This window comes from Pipistrellus hanaki, assembly GCF_964339955.1.
Source record: "Pipistrellus hanaki genome assembly, chromosome: X".
Classification (NCBI taxonomy): domain Eukaryota; kingdom Metazoa; phylum Chordata; class Mammalia; order Chiroptera; family Vespertilionidae; genus Pipistrellus; species Pipistrellus hanaki.
Window position 1 is genome coordinate 19,175,732 of NC_140524.1, and position 22,896 is coordinate 19,198,627.

Consider the following 22,896-nt stretch of genomic DNA (forward strand, 5'->3'; position numbering starts at 1 on the left):
AGACAAAACGACTACCACCCAGAATCACGGGAAAGCTAGCAGAGTAGAAGTTCTACATCTAGAAGGAAAGAAAGAAGCTCATTGAGACTGTGTAGGGGAGGTGCAGAGGCTTAGAAAAGCAGAGGTAAATTGGTGCACAGGTTCATGAGCAAATCAGGCTGGCAACTGGGTGCACTATTTTTTCCAATTGTAAGGGAGATACAAGCTCCCGACTCCTCTGAATTCCAGTTTCCAGTGAGACTATGGGGACCCAGACTTCTACAGGGAGAAACTGGACTATCTGGCATCAGGTTGGAAGGTGAGGATGGCTTTCTCACAGAGATGCACACAGGAATCATTGTTTACTGAGCTGGGACGTAGTATGCAGAAACACAGAGATGCAGAGACAGCTCAATGGCAGCCATCGTTGTTTGCCCCCCCCCTAGTGGTTCCCTGAGACCCCACCCCACCCAATTTACAAAACTGAGTTGTGCCAGGCAGCTTTTGCATATGAATGACCTGCCCTTTCACAGCTTTACCTAACAAATTGCAACTAGGTCAGACAGCTCCAAAACTTCCAAACCCTAAGCAAAGAGGAGAAATCTGCAGATCTTCCTGTAGCTCCTGCTGTATGGCCTCAGACAGTAGCTGACTTGCACCTCCTTGGACATCCAGGAACCAGTGTACCTAGAGGTCAGTGTGAGATTACACTAGATATTATGCTAACGGAATAAGCCAGTCAGTGAAAGAAAAATACCACATGATCTCACTCATGTATGGATAATAAAGAACATTATACACTGATGAACAATAATAGATACAGAGGCTGAGAAGCATGGAACAGACTGTCAAACTACAATAGGAAGGCTGAGAAGGGATCAAGGGAGAGGTAAGAGATCAACTGAAGGACTTGTGTGCATACATATAAGCATAACCAATGGGCGCAAGACACGGGAATGGAGGGGGGAACATGTGCTGGGGGATGGGGGAGGCTGGGGGGAAGTCAATGGGGAAAATGAGAAGACATATACTACTATTCGTAACACTTTAAACAATAAAGTAAAATAAATATAATAAAATATTAAACAACAAAATAAAATAAATGAAATATAAGTAAAATAAATAAATTGCCCCACCAGTGTCTCTCAGTGGTTGTGTATGGACCCAGGAACGAAGAAGGTACCAGAGGTTCAATTCCCGGTCAGGTTACATACCCAGGTTGTTGGCTCGATCCCCAGTAGGGTGCATACAGAATGCAGCCAGTCGATGTTGCTGTTTCTCTCTCATTGATGTTTCTATCGCTCTATCCCTCTCAATTTCTAAAAATCAATAAAAACATAGTTTAAAAATGGATTTTATTTATGTTAACTATTGAAAGCAATTGTGAAGACATAATTATTTGAAGGCATTTTTTAACTGCTGGATTATATAAACTTTTAAAAGCTACTAGATTCCCTGGGGTTTTGAGGGTTGACACATAAAGCAGTCGTTATCTAAAACATAGGGTGTGAGGACAACTGTTTACCAAATACACTTCTCACAAGTAACTTCACCAGATTTTTTTTATTCAGTACCTACCATGAACACAGCATTGTGCTACACTCTGTCATCGACACCTTGAAGAGACACTCAAGGAATAGTGACAGGCTTTTTACATATATCTCAGATACTTTATAAAAATTTCACCACCTTTAAGATGTCCCTTTTTAAAATGCAGCTACTGCCCTAGCTGGTTTGGCTCAGTGGATAGAGAGTCTGCCTGTAGGCTGAAGGGTCCCAGGTTCTATTCTAGTCAAGGGTATATGCCTGGAAAGTGGCTGGAACCCCAGTAGTGCAGGATGCAGTTGATCAATGAGTCTCTCAAGTTTCTATCTCTTTTTCCCTCTACCTTTCTCTCTGAAATCAATAAAAGTATTTTTAAAATAAAATAAAATGCAGCTACCTATAGGAAAGATGAAATAATCATATTGGTCAGTGGAACAAATTTAGTGGCAGCTAGATGAGTGCAATAATTTAATGTTGGAAAAGTCCCTTGGAATAAGGGTTGGGATGCAACCAGGGAGAGTGTCAGCAGGGAGGAGAGAGGGAGAGATTCCCCAAAATATTGTCCTCTCACTCCCCCCTATGCATGATACCACAAAACAGCTTTCTGGTCTCTTTTGTCACACATTCAGCGCTGATCTGAAAAGACACATGCAGCTATAACAAAAGAGAGAACAAGTTGTCCTCTAATATAGGTAAGAGGCAGGGATTTTGACATTCATACATTCATAGAACTAGAAACAAGTGCACACTGGTATTATATTTTTTCTTTTTTATTGAATTTATTGGGATAACATTAGCTAATGAAATTATATAGCATTCAGGTATACAATTGTATAATACATCATCTGTATATTGTATTGTGTGATCACCACCCAAAGTCAAGTCTCCTTATTATTACATTTTGAAGAGCTCTGTTCTGCCTCTGAGATTCGAGACTATTGCACATGTATGCACAAACTCCCTTTCTATTTGTAAGGCCAAAATTTACAAGTGTGAATGAGGCATCTACCCCTGATGTAGTGCAATCCCACCTTCGACTTTGACCTTTCCTATACCTCTTTTGTATTTAATGTTTAGATCGTCAGAATGGTGAAGAATTTAAAAGGGAGCCCAATAACACTGTCGATAGGTGATGGTGCCAATGATGTCAGTATGATCTTGGAGTCCCACGTGGGAATAGGTAAGAAACATCTAATGAGATAGCAGTTGTAAGGCATCAGTATTGCTTTCAGGTAGAGTGGTCCTATATTCTAGAGATTATTTTGGTTGCTCATCCTGAATTCGAATTTTGGTATAATAATTGTTAATTGAATGAAGGTTGTCATTTGATCATGTCACATGTCCATCCCAAAGTCCTATTCCTGGGGCAGATGGGGGATGTATAAATACAAAGTTGAGGATTTTTTTTTATATGATTCAATTAAAATTAATTTCCTAAACTTACTGGTAGCACAATTGATCTTACTTTGACAGCATGAAGGAAATTTTACTGATTTTCCCCTCCTGGCCAGATTGCCTCCTTATGTTGCTGCGCTATGTCTTTTGAGATACTTAACTGTTTGGTACTAAGAAATCATAATTGCTTGGCTGGTTTTCCATATGGAGTTATTTATGGGTGGTTTGGGCTGTAGTCTTGAATTTATATGTTGGCATGTAAAAACGGCTTCTCTATAGCCTGTACCTTTTTTCCCTTGTCAGGCTCTTGGTAGGCAATAATTCTAACACCCCAGCAAGTTGTGTTTTTTGTTTTGTTTTTGAAGGTGGAGAAACAATGGAATTAGCATCTTGGGAATTATTATACTGCAGTTTGAATTCCCAAATTTTTCTTCATTTGAAAGTAGCCATATGTTGTGTGGAACTCTTAGTTCTACTCTTTGATTGCCCAGTGTGAAATGGCCTAAAGCAGCTTGAGCTCAGAGAAACTTGGGCTACTACAGAGAGTTTCATTCAGTGAAAGAACTTCACTGTCTCATTGTAACGTTTCAGTTTTGAGTTCCTAGACCATAAATCCCAGGTCTCTGATTTGCTTTAATATTGTACCCAGTCTAGTGCCATGCACAATTAAGCACTAAGTGGCTTTAAAGTAAGTTCCAGATTTAATTTTTTTCTCAGGATAATTTGCCTTATAATGATTAAATATTCTATTTAATTGTTGTATATTGTGTTATAAATAGGTAATTATCAATTACACTTAGCTTTATATTTATTGGTAATTCTCATTGAGATTGTTAAAGAAAGCACTTTTTGGTTAAATAAAACTAAGCTAAACTATACAATTGAGCTATAACACATAAGGAAGTTTTATTCTATAAAGTACTCACCCTAGAGATTTTCTTTTTTTAGGTATTAAAGGCAAAGAAGGTCGCCAAGCATCCAGAAATAGTGATTATTCTGTTCCAAAGTTTAAACATTTAAAGAAACTGCTGTTGGGTCATGGACATCTATATTATGTGAGAATAGCACACCTCGTACAGTATTTCTTCTATAAGGTATGTGATCAAGTATTTGCAATGTAACTTAAGACTACTTAATCCAGCATGGGCTCAATTTAGTCATAGTGTTTTTCCTCCTCTTTCCATGTTTCTTTTGCTGTCTTCTACTGAAATATGTAGTTAGCAAGACAGATCTATTTATGATACTGGAAACCAGAAATTTCTTTTAATGCAAGAAATTTGAGATGAAATTGTACCCATTCATAGTGCAGTAAACCCTCAAGTTTACAAACCTCAATTTAACCAGCTTTTGATTTAACAGACAAAATTTCCAGTCTCTGTCATATGTAAAACTTAACACCCTTTTAATTTTAAAATGCTTTTAACCAAGAGTTGCTTATATTAAATTAAGGCTTGTTGTTGTTGTTGTTGTTGTTGTTGTTAGTTCACTTATTTTTAACAAATTTTAGCGAATAGGCCATATGCTGGAAAAAAAAAAACACTATAGTAATTTCACTGACATAAATATTACATATCTACAACTACAGTCTAGATATTTAAATCTAAGAGTCACTGCTCATAAAACAATGCTTGGTGAATGATTAGCACATGATCACACTGCATTGCAGGTGGTAATTAGTTATGGTGTGACTTTCTACAGCAGTTTTTTTTTTTTTTAATCCTCACCTAAGGATATTTTTTCCAATGTTTTTCAGAGAAAGTAGGAAGGAGGGAGGGAGGAAGGGAGAGAGGGAAGGAAGGAGAGAGACATTGTGGACTGGTTGCCTCCTACAGACACCCTGACCTGGGGTGGGGAATGAACCTGTAACCCAGGTATGTGCCCTTGACCAGAAATCCAACCCGTGACCTGGGCCAATGCTCTAACACTTAGCACACCGGCCATGGCTCAGCAGCATTTTTAACACGTGTCATCGATGTTCTGAAGTGTGCTAATCCACGCCCCAGCTGTGTGCTTTTTTGTTTACTCGTGGTGACTGGTGAATGCACGCATTTACTAAATTTGAAATTACTGTAATACATACAGAAAACTTCTCTATGAAATTAAACTTTTCATACATACTTTTAACTACACTTGTCTACGTAAGTAAAAACAGATAAACTAATTTGTCATCTTTTTAATATATTCATTCAGAAAATCTGCTTTATTATATGAGGGACTTTTAGCTTTAAGGGACACTCTCCTGCCTGAATTAATCCATTATATTGAGGTTTTCTGTATGCAGTTCTATTTTGACAAATGAATATATTCATGTAACCAGCACCCTAATCAAAACTAGAACATTTGTCAGAGAAAGATAAGTATCACATGATTTCATTCATATGTGGGATCTAATGAACCAAATGAACTGATGATCAAAAATAGACTCAGAGACAGAAGCGTGGACAGATTGTTAAACCTTAGAGGGAAGGTTGGGGGGAAGGTGTGGAAAGAGATCAACCAATGAACTTGTATGCATATATGCATAACCCTATGGACACAGACAATAGGGCTGGATCTGGTTGGAAGAGGTTAATGAAGGAAAAAGGAGGACCTGTGCAATACTTTCAACAATAAAGATTTTTTTAAAAAACTAGAATATTTCCATCATCCCAGAAAGTTCCCCTCTGTTCCTTCCCAGTTAGTCTCCTCCACCCCTGATCCAAACAATGACTAATCTGATTTATATTAACATTAGAGGCCCCATGCATGAAATTTGTGCAAGGGGCTTGTCCCTCGCAGCCATGGCGGCTTGCCTAAGTCCTCACAGCCCCGACTTTGACCGGAAGGTCATTCAGCAGTCCAGTCTAATTAGCTTTTATTATTATAAATATACTAGAGGCTCGGTGCACAAAATTCGTGCATGGTGGTGGTTGGGGCAGGGGGGGTCCCCTCAGCCCAGCCTGCACTCTCTCCAATCCAGAACCCCTCCGGGGATGTCCAACTGACGGTTTAGGCCCAGTCCCATAGGCAGAGTGGTTAGGTCCGATGTCCGGCAGTCAGACATCCCTTTCGCAATCTGGGACTGCTGGCTCCTAAGCACTCACCTGCCTGCCTGCCTGATCAGCCCTAACTTCCGCCCCCTGCTGACCTGGTCACACCCAACTGTACCCCCTGCAGGACTGATCGCCCCCCCAACTACCTTCCTACGCCACCGGCCTGGTCACTCCTCACTGGCTCCACATGCCGGCCTGGTCACCCCTCAGTGCCCCCCATGCCAGCCTGGTTGCCCCCAACTGTTCCCCCACCAGCCTGATCACCCCTCACTGCCCCCTTGCCAGCCTGGTTGCCCAGCCCCGTGCCGGCTTGGTCGCCCCACCCAGCCTGCTGCTCAGTTGTTTGGTCACCCCTTACTAACCCCTCTGCCCGCCTAGTCACCCCACACAGCCTGTTCCGTGGTCCGTTCAGTTGCGATGGTTGCTTAGACTTTTATATATATAGAAAGAGATGCAAATTAGACTTGACAGCTGAACGACCTTCTGGACATCCTTCCTGATGACCTTCAGGACAAAGCTGGGACTGCGAGGGCCAAGCCCCTTGCATGAATTTCTTGCATCAGGCCACTAGTAATATATAAATTTAGATATAATATGTAATATACAAATTAGATATGACTGTTTTTGAACTAAATAGAATCATAGGTACTCTTGTGTCTGGTCTAATTCACTTAGCATGTTTTTGAGCTTCATCCTTGTCAATAGTTGGTTCCCTTTTTATCCTGAACAGTATGCTAATCTACTCTTTTTAGTAGAATTCTCTCTTCCAATGAAGTTATAAAGATAAAAGCAGATAGAAGCAGAATTGCATTGACTAAAGGGTGATGGGGCCAGGGCTGTGTACTTGCTCAGCCTCCCTGTCCTGCCCAGTGTGGTTCCTCAGAGCACAATTTGGAATCTATGAATATAAATTAAGCCACTCATTTTATGCATAATAAACATGTCATACAAGAAGGTGAAGTAACTGGTCTAAAGTATGTAAATTATTTTTAGCCAACATAGCCCAGAAGTTGATCTTCTGTCCTATATACTGTTCAGTACCATTTTTTTAAGTTTTTTTTTTCCAGTTTTCAAAACATTTTAAAAACATTTTAAAATAATTTCTGACTTCAAGGAAGTTGCAAAATCACTGAAATAATCCTCTTATACTCTTTGCCAGCTTTGCCAACTATTAACACCTTAGATAATCCATAACATAGTTATCAAGATTAGTAAATTGATATCAGCTGACACATTATTAACTAGTCTGACACTTTTTGTGGTTAGCTTCAGGTTCACACTTGCACTTAGCTGTCATTTTTCCTTAGTTATCCTTAACCAGGGATAGTTCCTGCTTTTGTCAACATTTTTTAATAATAATGGCCAGTTAGTTTGTCTAAAGTTTGCTTATTATTGGATTCAGATTACACATTTTTGGCACAAATACCACAAAAATGATGTTGTAACTTGCTCAGTGCATTGTCTCATTTCTGATAGTTAACTATGATAACTTGATCAAAATGCTGTTTTGGAGTCTCAAGACCCTTCAACTTTGCTCTGTGAAAATTTATTTGCAAAGTACATTCTGGTGCTTGCCAGAGACTAAGGAAAGGGGGGAGGAATAGGTAGATGTTATTAAATGGTAAAAACTTGTAACTACAGATGAATAAGTTCTGGAGAGCTAATATACAGTATGGTAATTATAGTTAATCATTTTCTACTATATACTTCAAAGTTGCTAAGACTCAAGATCGCAAATGCTATCACCACAAAAAAAGAAATGATAACTGTGTGATATGATAAGGGTGTTAACTAACATTATTTTAGTAATCAGTTGCAATATATAAATGTATCAAATCAACACATACACCTTAAACATACACAAAAAAGAAAAGCCCAGGTCACCTATGATCACCAAGTCTTGAAAATAGGCTGTTAGTGACAGAAGGAAACTCAATTTGCCTTAGCCTTAGAAGTGGTTTCCATAAAACACACACACACACACACACACACACACACACACACACACACACCACTAGTTAGTGGCTTCAATAGCCAAGGTCACCTGTGATCACCAAGTCTTGAAAATAGGCTGTTAGTGACAGAAGGAAACTTAACTTGCCTTAGCCTTAGAAGTGGTTTCCATAAAACACACACACACACACACGCACACACACACACACCACTAGTTAGTGGCTTCAATACCCTCTATAAAGTCCTCCCTATCTTGTGTACATTAGACCACTTCCGTCATGTGTTTCCATTGTGGTACACCCCGTAGAACCCATCGTTGAGACATATGTGACACCTTTCTTTGTATATTTGTGTGTTCCTTCTACTGGACCATAAAGCCTGTGATCCCCTGCCATAAGAAAAAAAAAAAGCATTCTGCTACTAAAATATGTATTTTGTTTTGAGTTAAAGTACATTCCTATTATTTATTCTCCTACTCAGATTGTCATAGATTTGGCTTCTGTCTTCTTTCAACATATCCCCATCATTTTTAAGTTTTTATTTTGTTGTGATAAGAACACTTAATCTAAGCTGTACCCACATAACAGCTTTAGAACTGTGCAATATGGTATTGTTAAACTATAAGTACAACATTGTACAGCAGATCTCTATAACTTACTCGTCTTTAATAATTAAAACTTTATACCCATTGAGTAGCAATTCCCCATTCCTCCCTATCCCCATCCCCAACCTTTTTTGAAGACTTCTTTATTTTTTAGTACCATATGATTTTCTAAGCTCTTCTTGTATTTTTACTGCTCCAGTCCTAGATTCAGACATTTCTTCAAGAAAAACTGGTTTATTTTATTTGCAAATTATATTAGAAATCATCCATTTATATGGATAACTTTGACGCCAGCCAACAGTGCAAAGTTTATTCTAACCTATCCCTTTTCCTTATTTATAACTCCCTTTTCCAGTGATGAAAAACCTAGTTCTCATTCTCAATATGTTTACTTATTTACTCAATCCTAGAATACACTTACAGTAGTTTCAGAATTGTTAACTTATACTCCTGGGAGAAACAAATTAACTTGAGTAATATATTTGTGTGCCCGCAACCAATGTACATGCCCTTGACTGGAATCGAACCTGGGACCTTTCAGTCCACAGACTGACTCTCTACCACTGAGCCAAACCGGTTTCGGCATTGGTGCACTCCTTTTTCTTTGACCTTGGAGTGTACCAATATAATCAAAATACTGTTTCCAAAGTTCGTTTTTGTGTCCTCCCCCCTTTTCAACCATTTCAATGTGGTTATGTTATTTATTTATAATATATTTAGGTTAAATTTTTGTATGCATTCCAATTGGGGCCTTCCTCTCTAATCTTGACTGATTTTGATTAATTTTTGGTTATGTGAAACTGACATGGCTCTCCTCAAGTTGAGGTTCTCTGATGATGTTGCATAGTGAATTGATGCTAAATGAAAAGAAAATTATACAAGTGACTTTTCTCAAATACCTCTTTTACTTATACATAGCTCCTTTTCTAAAATAAGATATTTGAAGTCATCTGTAAATGCATACCAATAGAAAGAACCAGTAACATTGTTATGTGACCTGTACTTTTGTCCATACAAATTCATATGTGTATATATGGTTTTCATACACTATATATAATGTTTTCCCCATTTTATTGAGTTATAATTCAAATAACAAAATTCACTGTAGTGTATAATACAGTGGGTTTTAATATATTCACTATGAAATGCAACCATCACCACTATCTAAACCAGAACGTTTCCATCACCCTAATAAGAAACCTCAAACCTATTAGCAGTCAGCCCCAAAACATACTGTTTTGCACTTTGCACTTTTTTATTTAATATATTATGAGAATTTTTCACCAAGTTAGATATTCACCTAAAACACAATAATTTTGCAAAATACCCCCATCATTCGATACTGAAGTAGTTTCCCCAACAACACATTGATTTTTCTTTTAGCATCAACCAGAGTACGTTTTAAACTGATCCCGCATACTCATTTTTTATTTCTATAACAGAAATTTACTAAAGATCTTAGATTCCAGTTTATAGGTATATTATCAAGTTAATGTACTGGTTCTAAATGATTCAAGCAGCTAGAGTCTTTGATACCCTGTTATTTCACAGGAGGGAAAGCTTAGAAACTGCTTTTGTGTGTCAGTTTTCTTATAATCAAGCCCATGTCCTATTCACTTTGTATTTTCAAAATAATATAATCGTCACATCAGGTTTACAGATTTGCCAAGGCCCTGTATGAGCTGGTATCCAGGCCAAATCTTGATGATGATTAATAATGATAATTAACCCAGTATGTGTAATGTACTTTGCTGTTTGGCCAAAAACAAAAATAAAAACAAACAAACAAACAAATAAAAAAAAACACTTTATTTTTTTATTTAATCCTCACCAATCTCCTATGAGGAAATTAGTATTATTTCCATTTAAAATATATGAAAAGTAGGGCTCAAAGAATTTACATAACTTGCTTTTGGAGCCAGCTAGGAGGCTATAGAACAAGATTTCCACAATAGCTTTACTGACTCTAATTCCAGGATTCTTCTACATCATAATTTGGATTTATCCAACCTTGGACTCAGTAACTTAACAGTCCCACATGGAGATGGGTTGTTATTTTCTCTTACCTCTCCCTAGGAGGAGAGCTCATGAAGATTTGCCTTAGAGATCTGCCTATCAGTCTAATCCCTAATTCCAGAGGCTTGGTTTGACTACCATTGTGGCCTGCAATTCATTCAACTGCCACCAGATGGAAGGAATACTCTGTTAAGGAAAACAAAACAAGCATTAGAATGGCTAATGTTTACCAATGATCTGTAATTAATGGTTCCCAGTGAGGGGATAATTTGTGTAGATGGAACCCTCTGTGTTCATAGGATCTTTATGTCCATTATCTCTTAGTTACTTAGCAGTATTCCTTTTTCCAAAAATTTAAATTTATCTTTATTGTTAAAAGGATTATAAATGTCCCATTTCACCACCACCACCACCCATTGTCCCCCTCCACCCTGCACCTGCACCCATCCCAGGCCTACCACTCTATCGTCTGTGTCCATGGATTAGCATATATGCATATACGCTTTTGGTTAGTCTTTTCATCGGTCTATTCCATGCTTCCATGTCTCCAGATCTATTTTGTCACTTTATTTTGTTCATCTCAAGATGATTTCTAATACTTTGGCCCTCTTTGACTACGCTAAGAAGCCCTCCTGCATCTTCAATTTGCTATTGCCTCACCCCTGGAGTGACCAATCAATCTTCTTATTTCTGTTTCTCCATTCAATCTACCTTGCCTAATTCAGCCAGATTAATGTTTAAAAATCCCACTTTTCAACTGTACTCCAGAAACTCATCTCCATTGTCTAAGGATTAGCCTAGCTTTTAAGGCACCCCACAGTCTCACCCTGTTTTACCTGTTATCTTTTTAAAATACTGAAGGCCTTCTCTTGGTTCCTGCTATCAACATATCCTATTCATCCTTAGCACCTAGTTCAGATGCTAATTCTTTATTTATTCAATCAACAAATGTTTGAATGTGTTACTCTATGCCAAGCATTGTTTTAGGCCCTGAGAATTCAAAATGGAATAAAACAGACAAAGTCCCTGTTCTCATGGAAATTACATCATAGTAGGAAAGTCACACCTCCTCTTCCCACAAACTATCCCATAATCCCCATCAATCACTGCCTCCTCAGACCTCACAATTTAGAGGGGATAAATGGTGAGGAAAGGAGACTTGACTAGGAGTGGTGAACACACAATACAGTGTACATTTATTTCATGTATTATAGAATTGTGTACCTGAAATCTATATAATTGTATTAACCAATAGCACACCATCAATTTCAATAAAAAATAAAATATGACTCTAGAAACGCTACGTACATTTTGCATTCTTCTAGAATTGATACATACAATTGAGTATTGCCCTTTGGAGCTATGGCCCTTACTCTGATGCTGTAGGAGTTATTCAAAACATGTATAGCACTTTTCTTTAGGAACATCCTCCAGAGCCTATAGTATACTCACCTTCAGTTGTAGCAGATGCTCATCCTTTGAGTATGCATTGGCTTTTTTAAAACAGCCTCAGGTCTCCCAGTCTAGAAAATTACCTACGTGAGAATGTGTGACAGAAGGAAGTAGACTGTTGTTGTTTTTTTGACATTTCTCAAAAATGGGCTCTTGAAGGTGCTGCCCAAAGAGAAATCCAGAGACAACATGAGAAGATGACAAGCAGCACTCAGATAATGTCACAGCCTGCCTTATTTAAATTCTCTGCTTGAATTTTTTAAATCTGTATTTCATATTCTCCCAATTAAATTACAAGTCTCTTAGGAATAAAAAGTTGCATTTGTTTTTTTTTTTTGTTTTTTTTTTTTTTTGTGTGTGTGTGTATGTCACCCACAGTGCCATCTTTTCATATAGTAAATGATCAATATTAATATATTGATTATTTGATGAGGCAGTGGTAAAGGCAGTAAAGCATTAGCTGATACAGTTAGTGTCAACATATACTGTAATAATTTCCTGGCTCTTATTGGCATTGATTTAAAATACAGGGTGGGCAAAGTAGGTTTATAGTTGTGAGTACATCAAACAGTTAATAAAGCTATTGTAATTTTCATCACCTTAATGTCTTTTCCCATATGAACAACTGTAAACTTTTTGTCCTGCCCTGCATATACTTACAGCTTTGTCATTCTACTTTATAATGACTTTGCAAATCTAATTGGCATTTAAGATGCAGTAATATTAGGTACTTGTATTATGTGATTTAATTTCTTCACACAGAAGAAGACTAGCAACAGGTTTTCATAAAGTGAGATATCTTCTGCCTTGGTAGGGCAAAAGTTGTTATTAATATGAATTAGTCATTTGTTTTGGGATTATTCACTTACAACTCTAGAATACAAACTTAGTGCCTTCTGATGTTAGGAGGGCTTAGGACTGACTGTAGACTATTTGTAATAGTTTCCTGTTTTAGTTTAGTTTAGAAATTTGATTAAGGGAAAACATTAACCCTTTTCTTCATTTTCCCCCCAGAACCTTTGTTTCATTTTGCCACAATTTTTGTACCAGTTCTTCTGTGGATTCTCACAACAGGTTTGTTTCCCTATATAATTGTTGTAATGTACTTTACATTTGCTATTAATAATTTACTTTTTTACGTATTGGATTGTAGATATTGGAGAGGTATGTCCGAAGTAAAAGGAGGGTTGTTGATTTTTATTCAACTGTTAATCTTGGCTTGCATTTTAAAAAAATATATATTTTATTGATTTTTCACAGAGAGGAAGAGAGAGGGATAAAGAGTTAGAAACATCTATGAGAGAGAAACATCAATCAGCTGCCTCCTGCACACCCCCCACTGGGAATGTGCCCGCAACCAAGGTACATGCCATGCCTTGACCAGAATCGATCCTGGGACCTTTCAGTCTACAGGCCGAGCCTCTATCCACTGAGCAAAACCGGTTTCGGCTTGGCTTGCATTTTGAGAATAGCAAATGTTTGTGTTTTTTGCTTTAACAGTGTTCTTATTACTTTATTTTGAATGTTCTTTAGTATATCTGATTAGAATTGAGATAACCTTTTAAAGAGTATTTTGGTTTTTTTTTTTTCCTTTGTATCAGTATATACAATGTTTTCCAATAATCCTAAAATGTTATAGTTTAATATTTCATCAAATAATATCTCAGACCTTTGCAGTTTCTCAGATAAAGCTGTGATTCCTGGGTAAAACCTTGGATTACTTGAATAACTCTACATTTTTTACCCTCTATTGTCTTCTGAACATTTATTGCATAAAGAATATGGTATATGTTAACGTGATATTTAAGTGGCAAGATAAGCAGGCATATTTATCAGTTTGTTTCAACAACTGAAATGGAGTTTTTATTGTTTCTAGTGGAAGTACAGCTAAATATAGGAGCTATAATGCTCAATGACTCAGAAATGTTCATAGGTAATGTGTGAGCAGTTCAGTGATTTTTGCCAAGCTGAACTACTGGTAACATCACCACAGCTTTTACAGATTGAGTTTCTAAATGTCAAGGTATATTTAATTACTCATGGTAGGAAGTGATTTTTTTTCTCATTTCTTGGCAGTATTTTTAAGTGAATGTATTCTCTCAAAGGAAAATGACTGCTCTCTTTGTCTTGAACTTACCTTTTTACCATTTGGTGTGCTGTCTCTTACTACTTACATCAGCACTGCCACGTCATCAGCCACATAGGGCCAGTTTAGCAGATTGCTTTATGAATTAATCATCTAACTGTAGGAAGTGCTATCAATTTTCTTGTATTCAAAACATCATTTTAGCTACAGAGAGTTTTATGGATTCTGATGAGTCTGCTTTTCTTGAACATTGAAATAACTGTTGACCCAAATGTTTCTAATTCCTCACTCAGATGAATGCAAGTATTAAAAAGACATTTTAAATATTGTTGCAAAATACTAAAGGGAAATTAGTTTAATCTGATAAAAACATTGTTTTTTATTTTGAAAGGAGCCTGTTGCTTTGTTATCTTTTTAAAAAATGTTTACGAAGCACAAATTTTATGAAGAAAGGAAGGACTTAACTGCTAATAAAGTCAGCTGAGATTCAGACCCTGGGCTGTCTGGGCTCTGTTTAGGTTACCTTAACTGCTTAGATTTTCATAAGAGTTGGTGTTTGGCTTCGTTAGTTGCTCAACTACCCTGTTTCCTCAAAAATAAGACAGTGTCTTATATTAATTTTTTCTCCCAAAGTTGTGCTAGGTCTTATTTTCAGGGGATGTCTTATCTTTCCATGAGCTAGGTCTTATTTTCGGAGGATGTCTTATTTTTGGGGAAACACAGTAGTATTCACTTAACAAATATATCTTGGGTTCCTGCATAGTATGTGCCAGACTAAGTGCTGGGCATATAACAGTGATCAAAAATCTTACTCCCAAAATGCTGGGGGGGAAACAGACAACATTCATATAAGCATATTGTCAGTTGCTGATAAATGCTCTGAAGGGGGTAAAAAAGGATTAAAAAAAATTGATAGAGTGACTGGGGATGAAGGCCACTATTTTAGAGAAGATGATTTTGAAATTCTCTCTGATGATGTGACTTTTAGGTAGAAATATGAAGGAGATAGGGAAGGAGCTATATGGATGTCTTAGAGGAAAAATGTATCAAGTAAAAGGAAGGTTTCTGAGGTGGTGACCTGATATATAATATCTTTAGTTTTGAATTTGGCCTAGTGCTCTGTGCTGAAGGTAGTAACCTTTGTTTTAAATATCTTTGGAGCCTTTTTCAACTTAGGTCCACATCAGGTGTTCTCTGCATGCCTGGAATTTGGAGGTTGAACTATGAAGTAGAAGTGGGACCAGGATTCTGATTCTTTAAGCAAAAAGCAGGTCTTTCTTTAGCAAAGCTAGAGTAGTACTGGTCATGAAAATAAAACATTTAACATTAAATAGCTAGGGGACAAGAGGAAACCCAGAACTTCTAAATCCAATTCCAAGATTCAAGGTTTACACTGAGTAAAAATTTCAAAGCCCAAGTCCCTTCCTAAGATAATGCTTTTTATGTCTTCTTTCTAAAACCTGGTTCTCACTAGAGATTTATGTATTAAAGGGGATAAGACTTTTTTTCTGCAAAATACATCAAACATGAGAGTAAAGCAGAAAAGTGTTAATAAATATATGCACTACTCTTCTTTAAAATAAAGAAAGAAAGAAATTATTTACAACAGGTTTAACAAATAATATTATCAAGTAAAGCTGTTTGTTTTGAGGATATTCTATCTTCTCTAATTATGCATCTAAGAATTATAATTCTCTTTCATGTAACCTCAAACTGCCATAGTGGAACAAAAGTAGATTTTATTTTCATTTATCTCTATTGTTGAAAGTATTACAGATGTCCCCTCTCCGCCCCTCCCCCCCATTTTCCCCCTCCATACCAGGCCTACCACACTATTGCCTGTGTCCTTGGGTTATGCATATGCATATAAATTTTTTGGTTAATCTCTTTCCACCCCACCCTCCCTCCTGATGCTTCTTTTGTTTAAATCTTTGTAAATGGGAAGTATCTCCATGTTCATTAAGAATTTTGCATGTATATTATCTTGCTTTTGTTTCTACTGTAGGTCAGAGTTGTCCCTTCCTCTGGGCTCCCCCAGCTCTTTGTACTCTCACCACCCTGCCTCCCCCTCTGCAGTTTGAGTGCGTAGGCTGACAGAGTTCTAATCTTCTTTGTTCCCAGTACTTGTCACTTAGTAAACACTCAGTTAATGTTTTTGAAGTCAACTAATGAATGAACCAATGCTCTATTCATGTTGTTCTCAACATTTTTTGAGGCAATTCCCATTATAATAGTAGGTGTATTTTTAGTAACTGTTGTTTGAAAATGCATAATTGTATTAATTTATGTCACAATTGTATTAATTTATGTCACATTTAAATGAATTTTATTAATTAAAATAACATTTATATGTGTGAAAATACAGATAAATATGAGATATTATTCATTCAGGCAACAGGTAATGGTTGTATGAAAACATCTAGCACTGTGTAGAAAAATACTGAACTCTGCCAAAATTGGTTTGGCTCAATGGATAGAGCGTCGGCCTATGGACTCAAGGGTCCCAGGTTCCATTCCGGTCAAGGGCATGTACCTTGGTTGCAGGCACATCCCCGGTAGGGGGTGCGCAGGAGGCAGCTGATTGATGTTTCTCTCTCATCGATGTTTCTAACTCTCTATTCCTCTCCCTTCCTCTCTGTAAAAATTAATAAAATATTTTTTTAAAAAGAAAAATATTACTGAACTCAATAAGTATATTCATTAAAATGAGGTTCAGATAATACCTTAATTTTCCATAAAGGAAAATTTACAATATTGATCAGTCTTCTACAAATGTGCTAATATGAGTAATAGCTTCTAATATCTATTCAATCATTCATCCAATATTTATTGAATGCTTTTTATATGCCAAGTTCTGTCCTAAGAGCTTAAGGTCGTCAAAGCCCCCTAGCCAAACACCACCAGGAATACATTTTTAGTTAATCAAATTTTGTTTATTACAGGATGCAATGAGAAAGAATATACACCATGAGGAACAGTGGAGCCTCTCAGGAAGAGAGTGTTAGAAAAGTCTTATAAGATTTGGATTGAGTTAGGTAATTTGGAAAGCATTTAAGAAGATTGGGTGCTGTTAGAAGCAGTGGTAATTTTATGAGTGGGCATTTTAGTAAATCATACCCAGAAGGAATGAAGACTAGAAGGATGCTAACCCTGTTATCGGTCAAGGAGCAACAGTTACTCATATTAGCCAGAATGGGGGTGTTGGTCATTATTTATGATTTGAAAAATATTCATGCTCTGTCTGTGTTCAGATGTGATTGTGGAGTGGTCTTGTTTTTGTTTTGATCCATCATAGTCACAGAATGGCCTTTGCTTGATGTTGCATTTCTGCATGTTTGGCAGGAGAACACCTATGCCTAGCTATAAGTGACAGGCCAACTCTATGATGTTAGGTGCTGCTTTACTCTTTTTCAAGCTACAGCTATCTAATGTGAATTGAAACAAACAAATAAAAAAGTTTGGATAGCAATAACTTATACCAGTCAAAATAGGCTTTAAAACAAAGGCTATAACAAGAGACAAAGAAGGACCAAGCAACTGCACTTCTGGGTATTTATCTGAAGAAACCTAAAACACTAAATCAAAAAGACATATACAATAAATAAAAAAAAGAAAAGAAAAAAGACATATACATCCACATGTTCATTGTAGCATTATTTGCAAGAGCCAAGATATAGAAGCAACAGTAACACACACACACACACACACACACACACACACACACACACACAATGGAATATAATTTATCCATAAAAAAAGCATGAAGTCAGAGAACCAAGATGGCGGCATAGGTAAGCACCTGTACTTGCTGCCTCTCACAACCACATCAAAACCACAACTAAATGGCAGAACAACTATCACCCAGAACTGCAGGAAGGCTGGGTGAGTAGAAGTTCCACAACTAGAGAGGTGAAGAAGGAGCATTGAGACTGTAGCAGGTGTGGAGGCGTGGAAAGGACTGGCACCTGGATGTGCTGCTCTTTTAATTGGGAGGGAGATACAAGCTCCCGCTTGCTCTGAACTCCAACTCCAGGTGAGACTGTGGGGGATTCAGGCATATACGGGGAGAAACTGGACTGTCTGGCATCGGGACAGGAACGTGAAGGGGGCTTTCTCTTAGAGGGGCTCTCAGCCATCATTGTTTCTGCATGGGGTACAGTACGAAGAGAACTGGGGACTTCCCCCATTCAGGGCTGACTGGCAGCCATTGCTGTTTGCTCCACCCTGGTGATTTCCTGAGATCCCAAACCACCCAATTTACTACCCCACCCAAGCTGTGTGCATCGGCTTTTGCATGTGAATGGCTTGTCCTTTTGCCTAAAACCTGTCAAACTGCAGCTGGGTCAAAGAGCCCCAGAGCTTCCAAGAGAAGAACCACGGCCCTGCCAGCCTTGCTTCACAACTGGGCCTCGTCTGGACACTTCCAAACCCCATACAAAGAGGAGGAATCTGCAAATGTCTCTGTAGCTCCTGCTGGGCAGCCCAGACAGTGTCTGACCATGCACCTCCTTGGAGATCCAAGAACCAGTGTACCAGTGGTCAGAGTGAGACCATACCAGATTACAACTCTTCACATCCATAAGAGACGCACACAAGGGGCAGACTCAGTGAGCACCAAAGCCCCACTGAAGCAAGTCCTACCCCATAAGGGTGTTTCTTGTGCAACAGATCTTCCAGTGTAGAAACAGCTGGTGATCACAGCCAATTGGCCTGGAGGTCAATTCCTCCCAGTGATACCAACAGCAATCAAGGCTTAACTGTAACAAGACTGTGCACATAGCCCACAAAGGGGTACACCAAGAGCGTCTACCTCAGGTGACTGAGAAGGCTGAGCCACTGGGCCCTATAAGACATAAACCAAACAAGGCCATTCTATCAACTCAGGGAGACTTAGCAGCTACCCAATACATAGAAATAAACACAAGGAAGCAGCCAAAATGCAGAGACAAAAAAACAGGTCACTAATGAGAGAAATGGAGGAAAGCAAAATATTGGATATAGAGTTCAAAACCATGGTTATAAGGTTATTCAAAAATTTTCTAGAAACCTCTGAGAAATTTAATGAGACCCTCAAGGATATGAAAAAGGACCAATAAAAAATTAAGCATACACTGACTAAAATAAAGGATAATATACAGAGATCCAACAGCATACTAGAGGATCCCAAGAATCAAGTCAAAGATTTGAAACATGAAGAAGCAAAAAAAAAAAAAAGCAGCAGCAGCAGCAGCAGCAGCAGAAGAAGAAGAAGAAGAAGAAGAAGAAGAAGAAGAAGAAGGAAAAGAAGAAGAAAAATGAAGGAAGGAAGGAAGGAAGGAAGGAAGGAAGGAAGGAAGGAAGGAAGGAAGGAAGGAAGGAAGGAAGAGAAAGAAAGAAAGAAAGAGAAAGAAAGAAAGAAAGAAAGAAAGAAAGAAAGAAAGAAAGAAAGAAAGAAAGAAAGAAAGAAAGAAAGAAAGAAAAGAAAAGAAAAGAGAATCCAAAAATATGAAGATAGTGTAAGGAGCCTCTGGAACAACCTCAAGCATACCAACATCTGAATTATGGATTATGGGGGTGCCAGAAGAAGAGAGAGAGAACAAGATATTAAAAACCTATTTGAAGAAATAATGACAGAAAACTTCCCCTACCTGGTAAAAGAAATAGACTTACAAGTACAGGAAGCACAGAGAACCCCAAACAAGAGGAATCCAAAGAGCACCATACCAAGACACATCATAATTAAAATGCCAATGGCAAAAGACAAAGAATATTGAAAGCAGCAAGAGAAACAGTTACCTACAAGGGAGTACCCATATGACTGTCAGCTGATTTCTCAACAGAAACTATGTAGGCCAGAAGGGAGTGGCAAGAAATATTCAAAGTGATGAATAGCAAGAACCTACAACCAAGATTACCCAGCAAAGCTATCATTTAGTATTGAAGGTGAGACAAAGAGCTTCACAGACAAGAAAAAGCTAAAGGAATTCATTACCACCAAACCAATATTATATGTAATGCTGAAGCATATTCTTTTAGAAGAGGAAGAAAAAGAAAAAGGTAAAGATTAAAATTATGAACAACAAAGTGACAACAAATACATATCAACAAGTGAATCTAAAAATCAAGTGAATAAAAAATCTGATGAACAGAATAAACTGGTGCATATAATAGAATCTGGGGCATAGAAAGGGAGTGGACAAAGGAAGTGGGTGTGGGAGGTGCAGGAAGAGATTGGACAAAAATCTTACACCTGTGGAGGAGGGTAAGGACTTGGGGTGATGTGGGAACCGGGTGGAAGGGAGCTTTGGGGGGAAAAAGAGGAACAATTGTAATAATCTGAACAATAAATATTTATTTAAAAATAAGCATGGCCCTAACCTGTTTGGCTCAGTGGATAGGACGTCGGCCTGTGGACTGAATGGTCCCAGGTTTGATTCTAGTTAAGGGCATGTACCTTGGTTGTGGACACATCCCCAGTAGAGGGTGTGCAGGAGGCAGCTGATCGATATTTCTCTCTCATCGATGTTTCTAACTATCCCTCTCCCTCCCTCTCTTTAAAAAATCAATAAAATATATATTTTTAAAAAGCATGAAGTCTTACCACCGACAACATGAGTAGACCCAGAGGGTATTATGCTCAGTGAAATAAGTCAGAGAAAGACAAATGCCAGATGACTTCACTTATATGTGGCATCTAAAAAACAAAATAAACAAGCAGAATAGAAACAAATTTATAAATACAGAGAACACATGACAGTTGCTAGATTTTGGGTTTGTTGGGACAGATTGGCTGAAGGGATTAAGTAACACAAATTGGTGGTTAAAGAATAGTCACGGGAGGTAAAGTACAGTTTAGGGAATATAGTCAATAATATTGTAATTATGAATGGTGCCATGTGGGTACTTAATTTATCAGGGGGATCACTTCATAAGTTATATAAATATCTAATCCCAGAATTATACACCTGAAACTAATATAATATTGTCAGCTGTAATTTAACATACTTAAAACATTTTTTTCATTTCTTTGGTATTATAAAAAGTGAAAAAACTGTCTTGTTTTAAGCTTCTGATTTTTTCCAACAAAACCTCTTGAAGATGATTGTTCAGTATATTTTTTTCTCTTCTATTGTTTGTCATTTCAGCCACTATATGATGCTGCTTACCTTACAATGTACAATATCTGCTTCACATCCTTGCCCATCCTGGCCTACAGTCTACTGGAACAGCACATCAACATTGACACTCTGACCTCAGATCCACGATTGTATATGTAAGTTAAACATTACTGTTAAAATTTCCTCAGACTTACAAAGTTGTGGGTTTCACTTTGTATGAAGGAGGGACACAGACTTCCCACCTGGTTTGATCACATGTTTCTCTGGCATTCAACAGGAAAATTGTATATATCCTAGGGGTAGGCCCTGTACTTGAATGTGTTTGAGCCATTTAAAAATCATTAATTCCTAAAATTTGCATTTACATTGTCATAGAGTTCTGGAGTCTTAGAGGACACAATATTTTAACTACAAAAGAAGTGCATCACACAAAGATCTTCATTAGTTTAGAACATTGATTTCTACCTATAATACATTGAACTGATGATATTGTTAGGACTTAATCTTGTAAACTGCCCCTGAGGCATAGCTTCTCTCTTCCTTTGTTAGGCCCATTTGAAAACTGTTTTTGTTGAAGGAATTAATTCATCTAGCCATTATATCCATTTTGGGTCAGTTGGAAATGCATGTGTTTCTATATGGATGGGGACTTACCACCAGCCCCAGTTGCTTAACCTTTGACTTAATTGGATTTTTATAAGTGAAGCCTTAAAACTGAGGATAAATAAAGATGTTAATTTACAGTAGATTATGAGCATTGCTAAATAGTGGATGTCAAGTGCAGTACATAGACTTGTGTGGCTTATTTGTATGAAGTGAAGGTATACAAATTAAGGGATTTCTTTAACCAGTATGACTCATAAAACTCACCTTTAGTAATTATTAGACTTATTCAGATTTATAAAATATATCATCATAATTTTAAAGTTATTTCTTTTGGGAATTTTCAAACATGCACAGTAGCAAAAATACCATTAATACAGTATTAAAACTATTAAAACTTCCCTGTCCTTACCACTCAGCTTCACAAATTATCAATACAGAGCCAGTTCTCTTTCACTAATAACCATCTCTGCTCCATCAGAGACTTACCATGTTTCCCCGAAAATAAGACCTAGCGCATGGAAAGATAAGACATCCCCTGAAAATAAGACCTAGCACAACTTTGGGAGAAAAAAAAAATTACTAATATAAGACACTGTCTTATTTTCGGGGAAACAGTATTTTGGAGCAAATATCAAGCATTGTCTAAAATAGTTATTTCAGTATCTTTGTCTTAATGATAAGAACTTAAAAAATAACAGTACCTATCATACCTTAAAATTTTACAAGTCCATAATATTACATATTCCAATGGCCAGCAAACCGCGGCTCATGAGCCACATGTGGCTCTTTGGCCCCTTGAGTGTGGCTCTTCCACAAAATACCACATGTGGGCGTATATGTACACTGCGATTGCAACTTCATGGCCCATGTGCTGAAGTCGGTTTTTGGCCTGGGTGACTCTATTTTGAAAAAGTGGTTCTAACACCGAGCCACGCTCAAGGGGCCAAAGAGCCACATGTGGCTTTCGAGCCACCGTTTGCTGACCACTGACATATTCTATCACTGTTCAGATTTTTTTCAAATGACTCATTTCTTTGAATTGCAGGCTTGTTTTAATCAGGATGTAAGGTCCATATGTTGCAACTGGTTAATATGCTTCTTGAGTCTTTTTTTTCTTGAGTCTCTTTTAAT

At 37.6% G+C, this 22,896-nt stretch overlaps 1 protein-coding gene across 4 annotated transcripts in view; it reads left to right on the top strand.

Moving 5' to 3' along the window:
- ATP11C (ATPase phospholipid transporting 11C (ATP11C blood group)) overlaps positions 1 to 22,896 on the top strand; it is a 189,825-nt gene that overhangs the window by 144,839 nt on the left and 22,090 nt on the right. For all 4 annotated transcript variants that reach the window (XM_084870183.1, XM_084870184.1, XM_084870181.1 and 1 more), the window contains 4 exons: positions 2,602 to 2,704; positions 3,868 to 4,013; positions 12,991 to 13,050; positions 21,187 to 21,314. In XM_084870183.1, the coding sequence (XP_084726309.1) occupies positions 2,602 to 2,704; positions 3,868 to 4,013; positions 12,991 to 13,050; positions 21,187 to 21,314 (437 nt within the window). The remainder of the gene's footprint in view (positions 1 to 2,601; positions 2,705 to 3,867; positions 4,014 to 12,990; positions 13,051 to 21,186; positions 21,315 to 22,896) is intronic.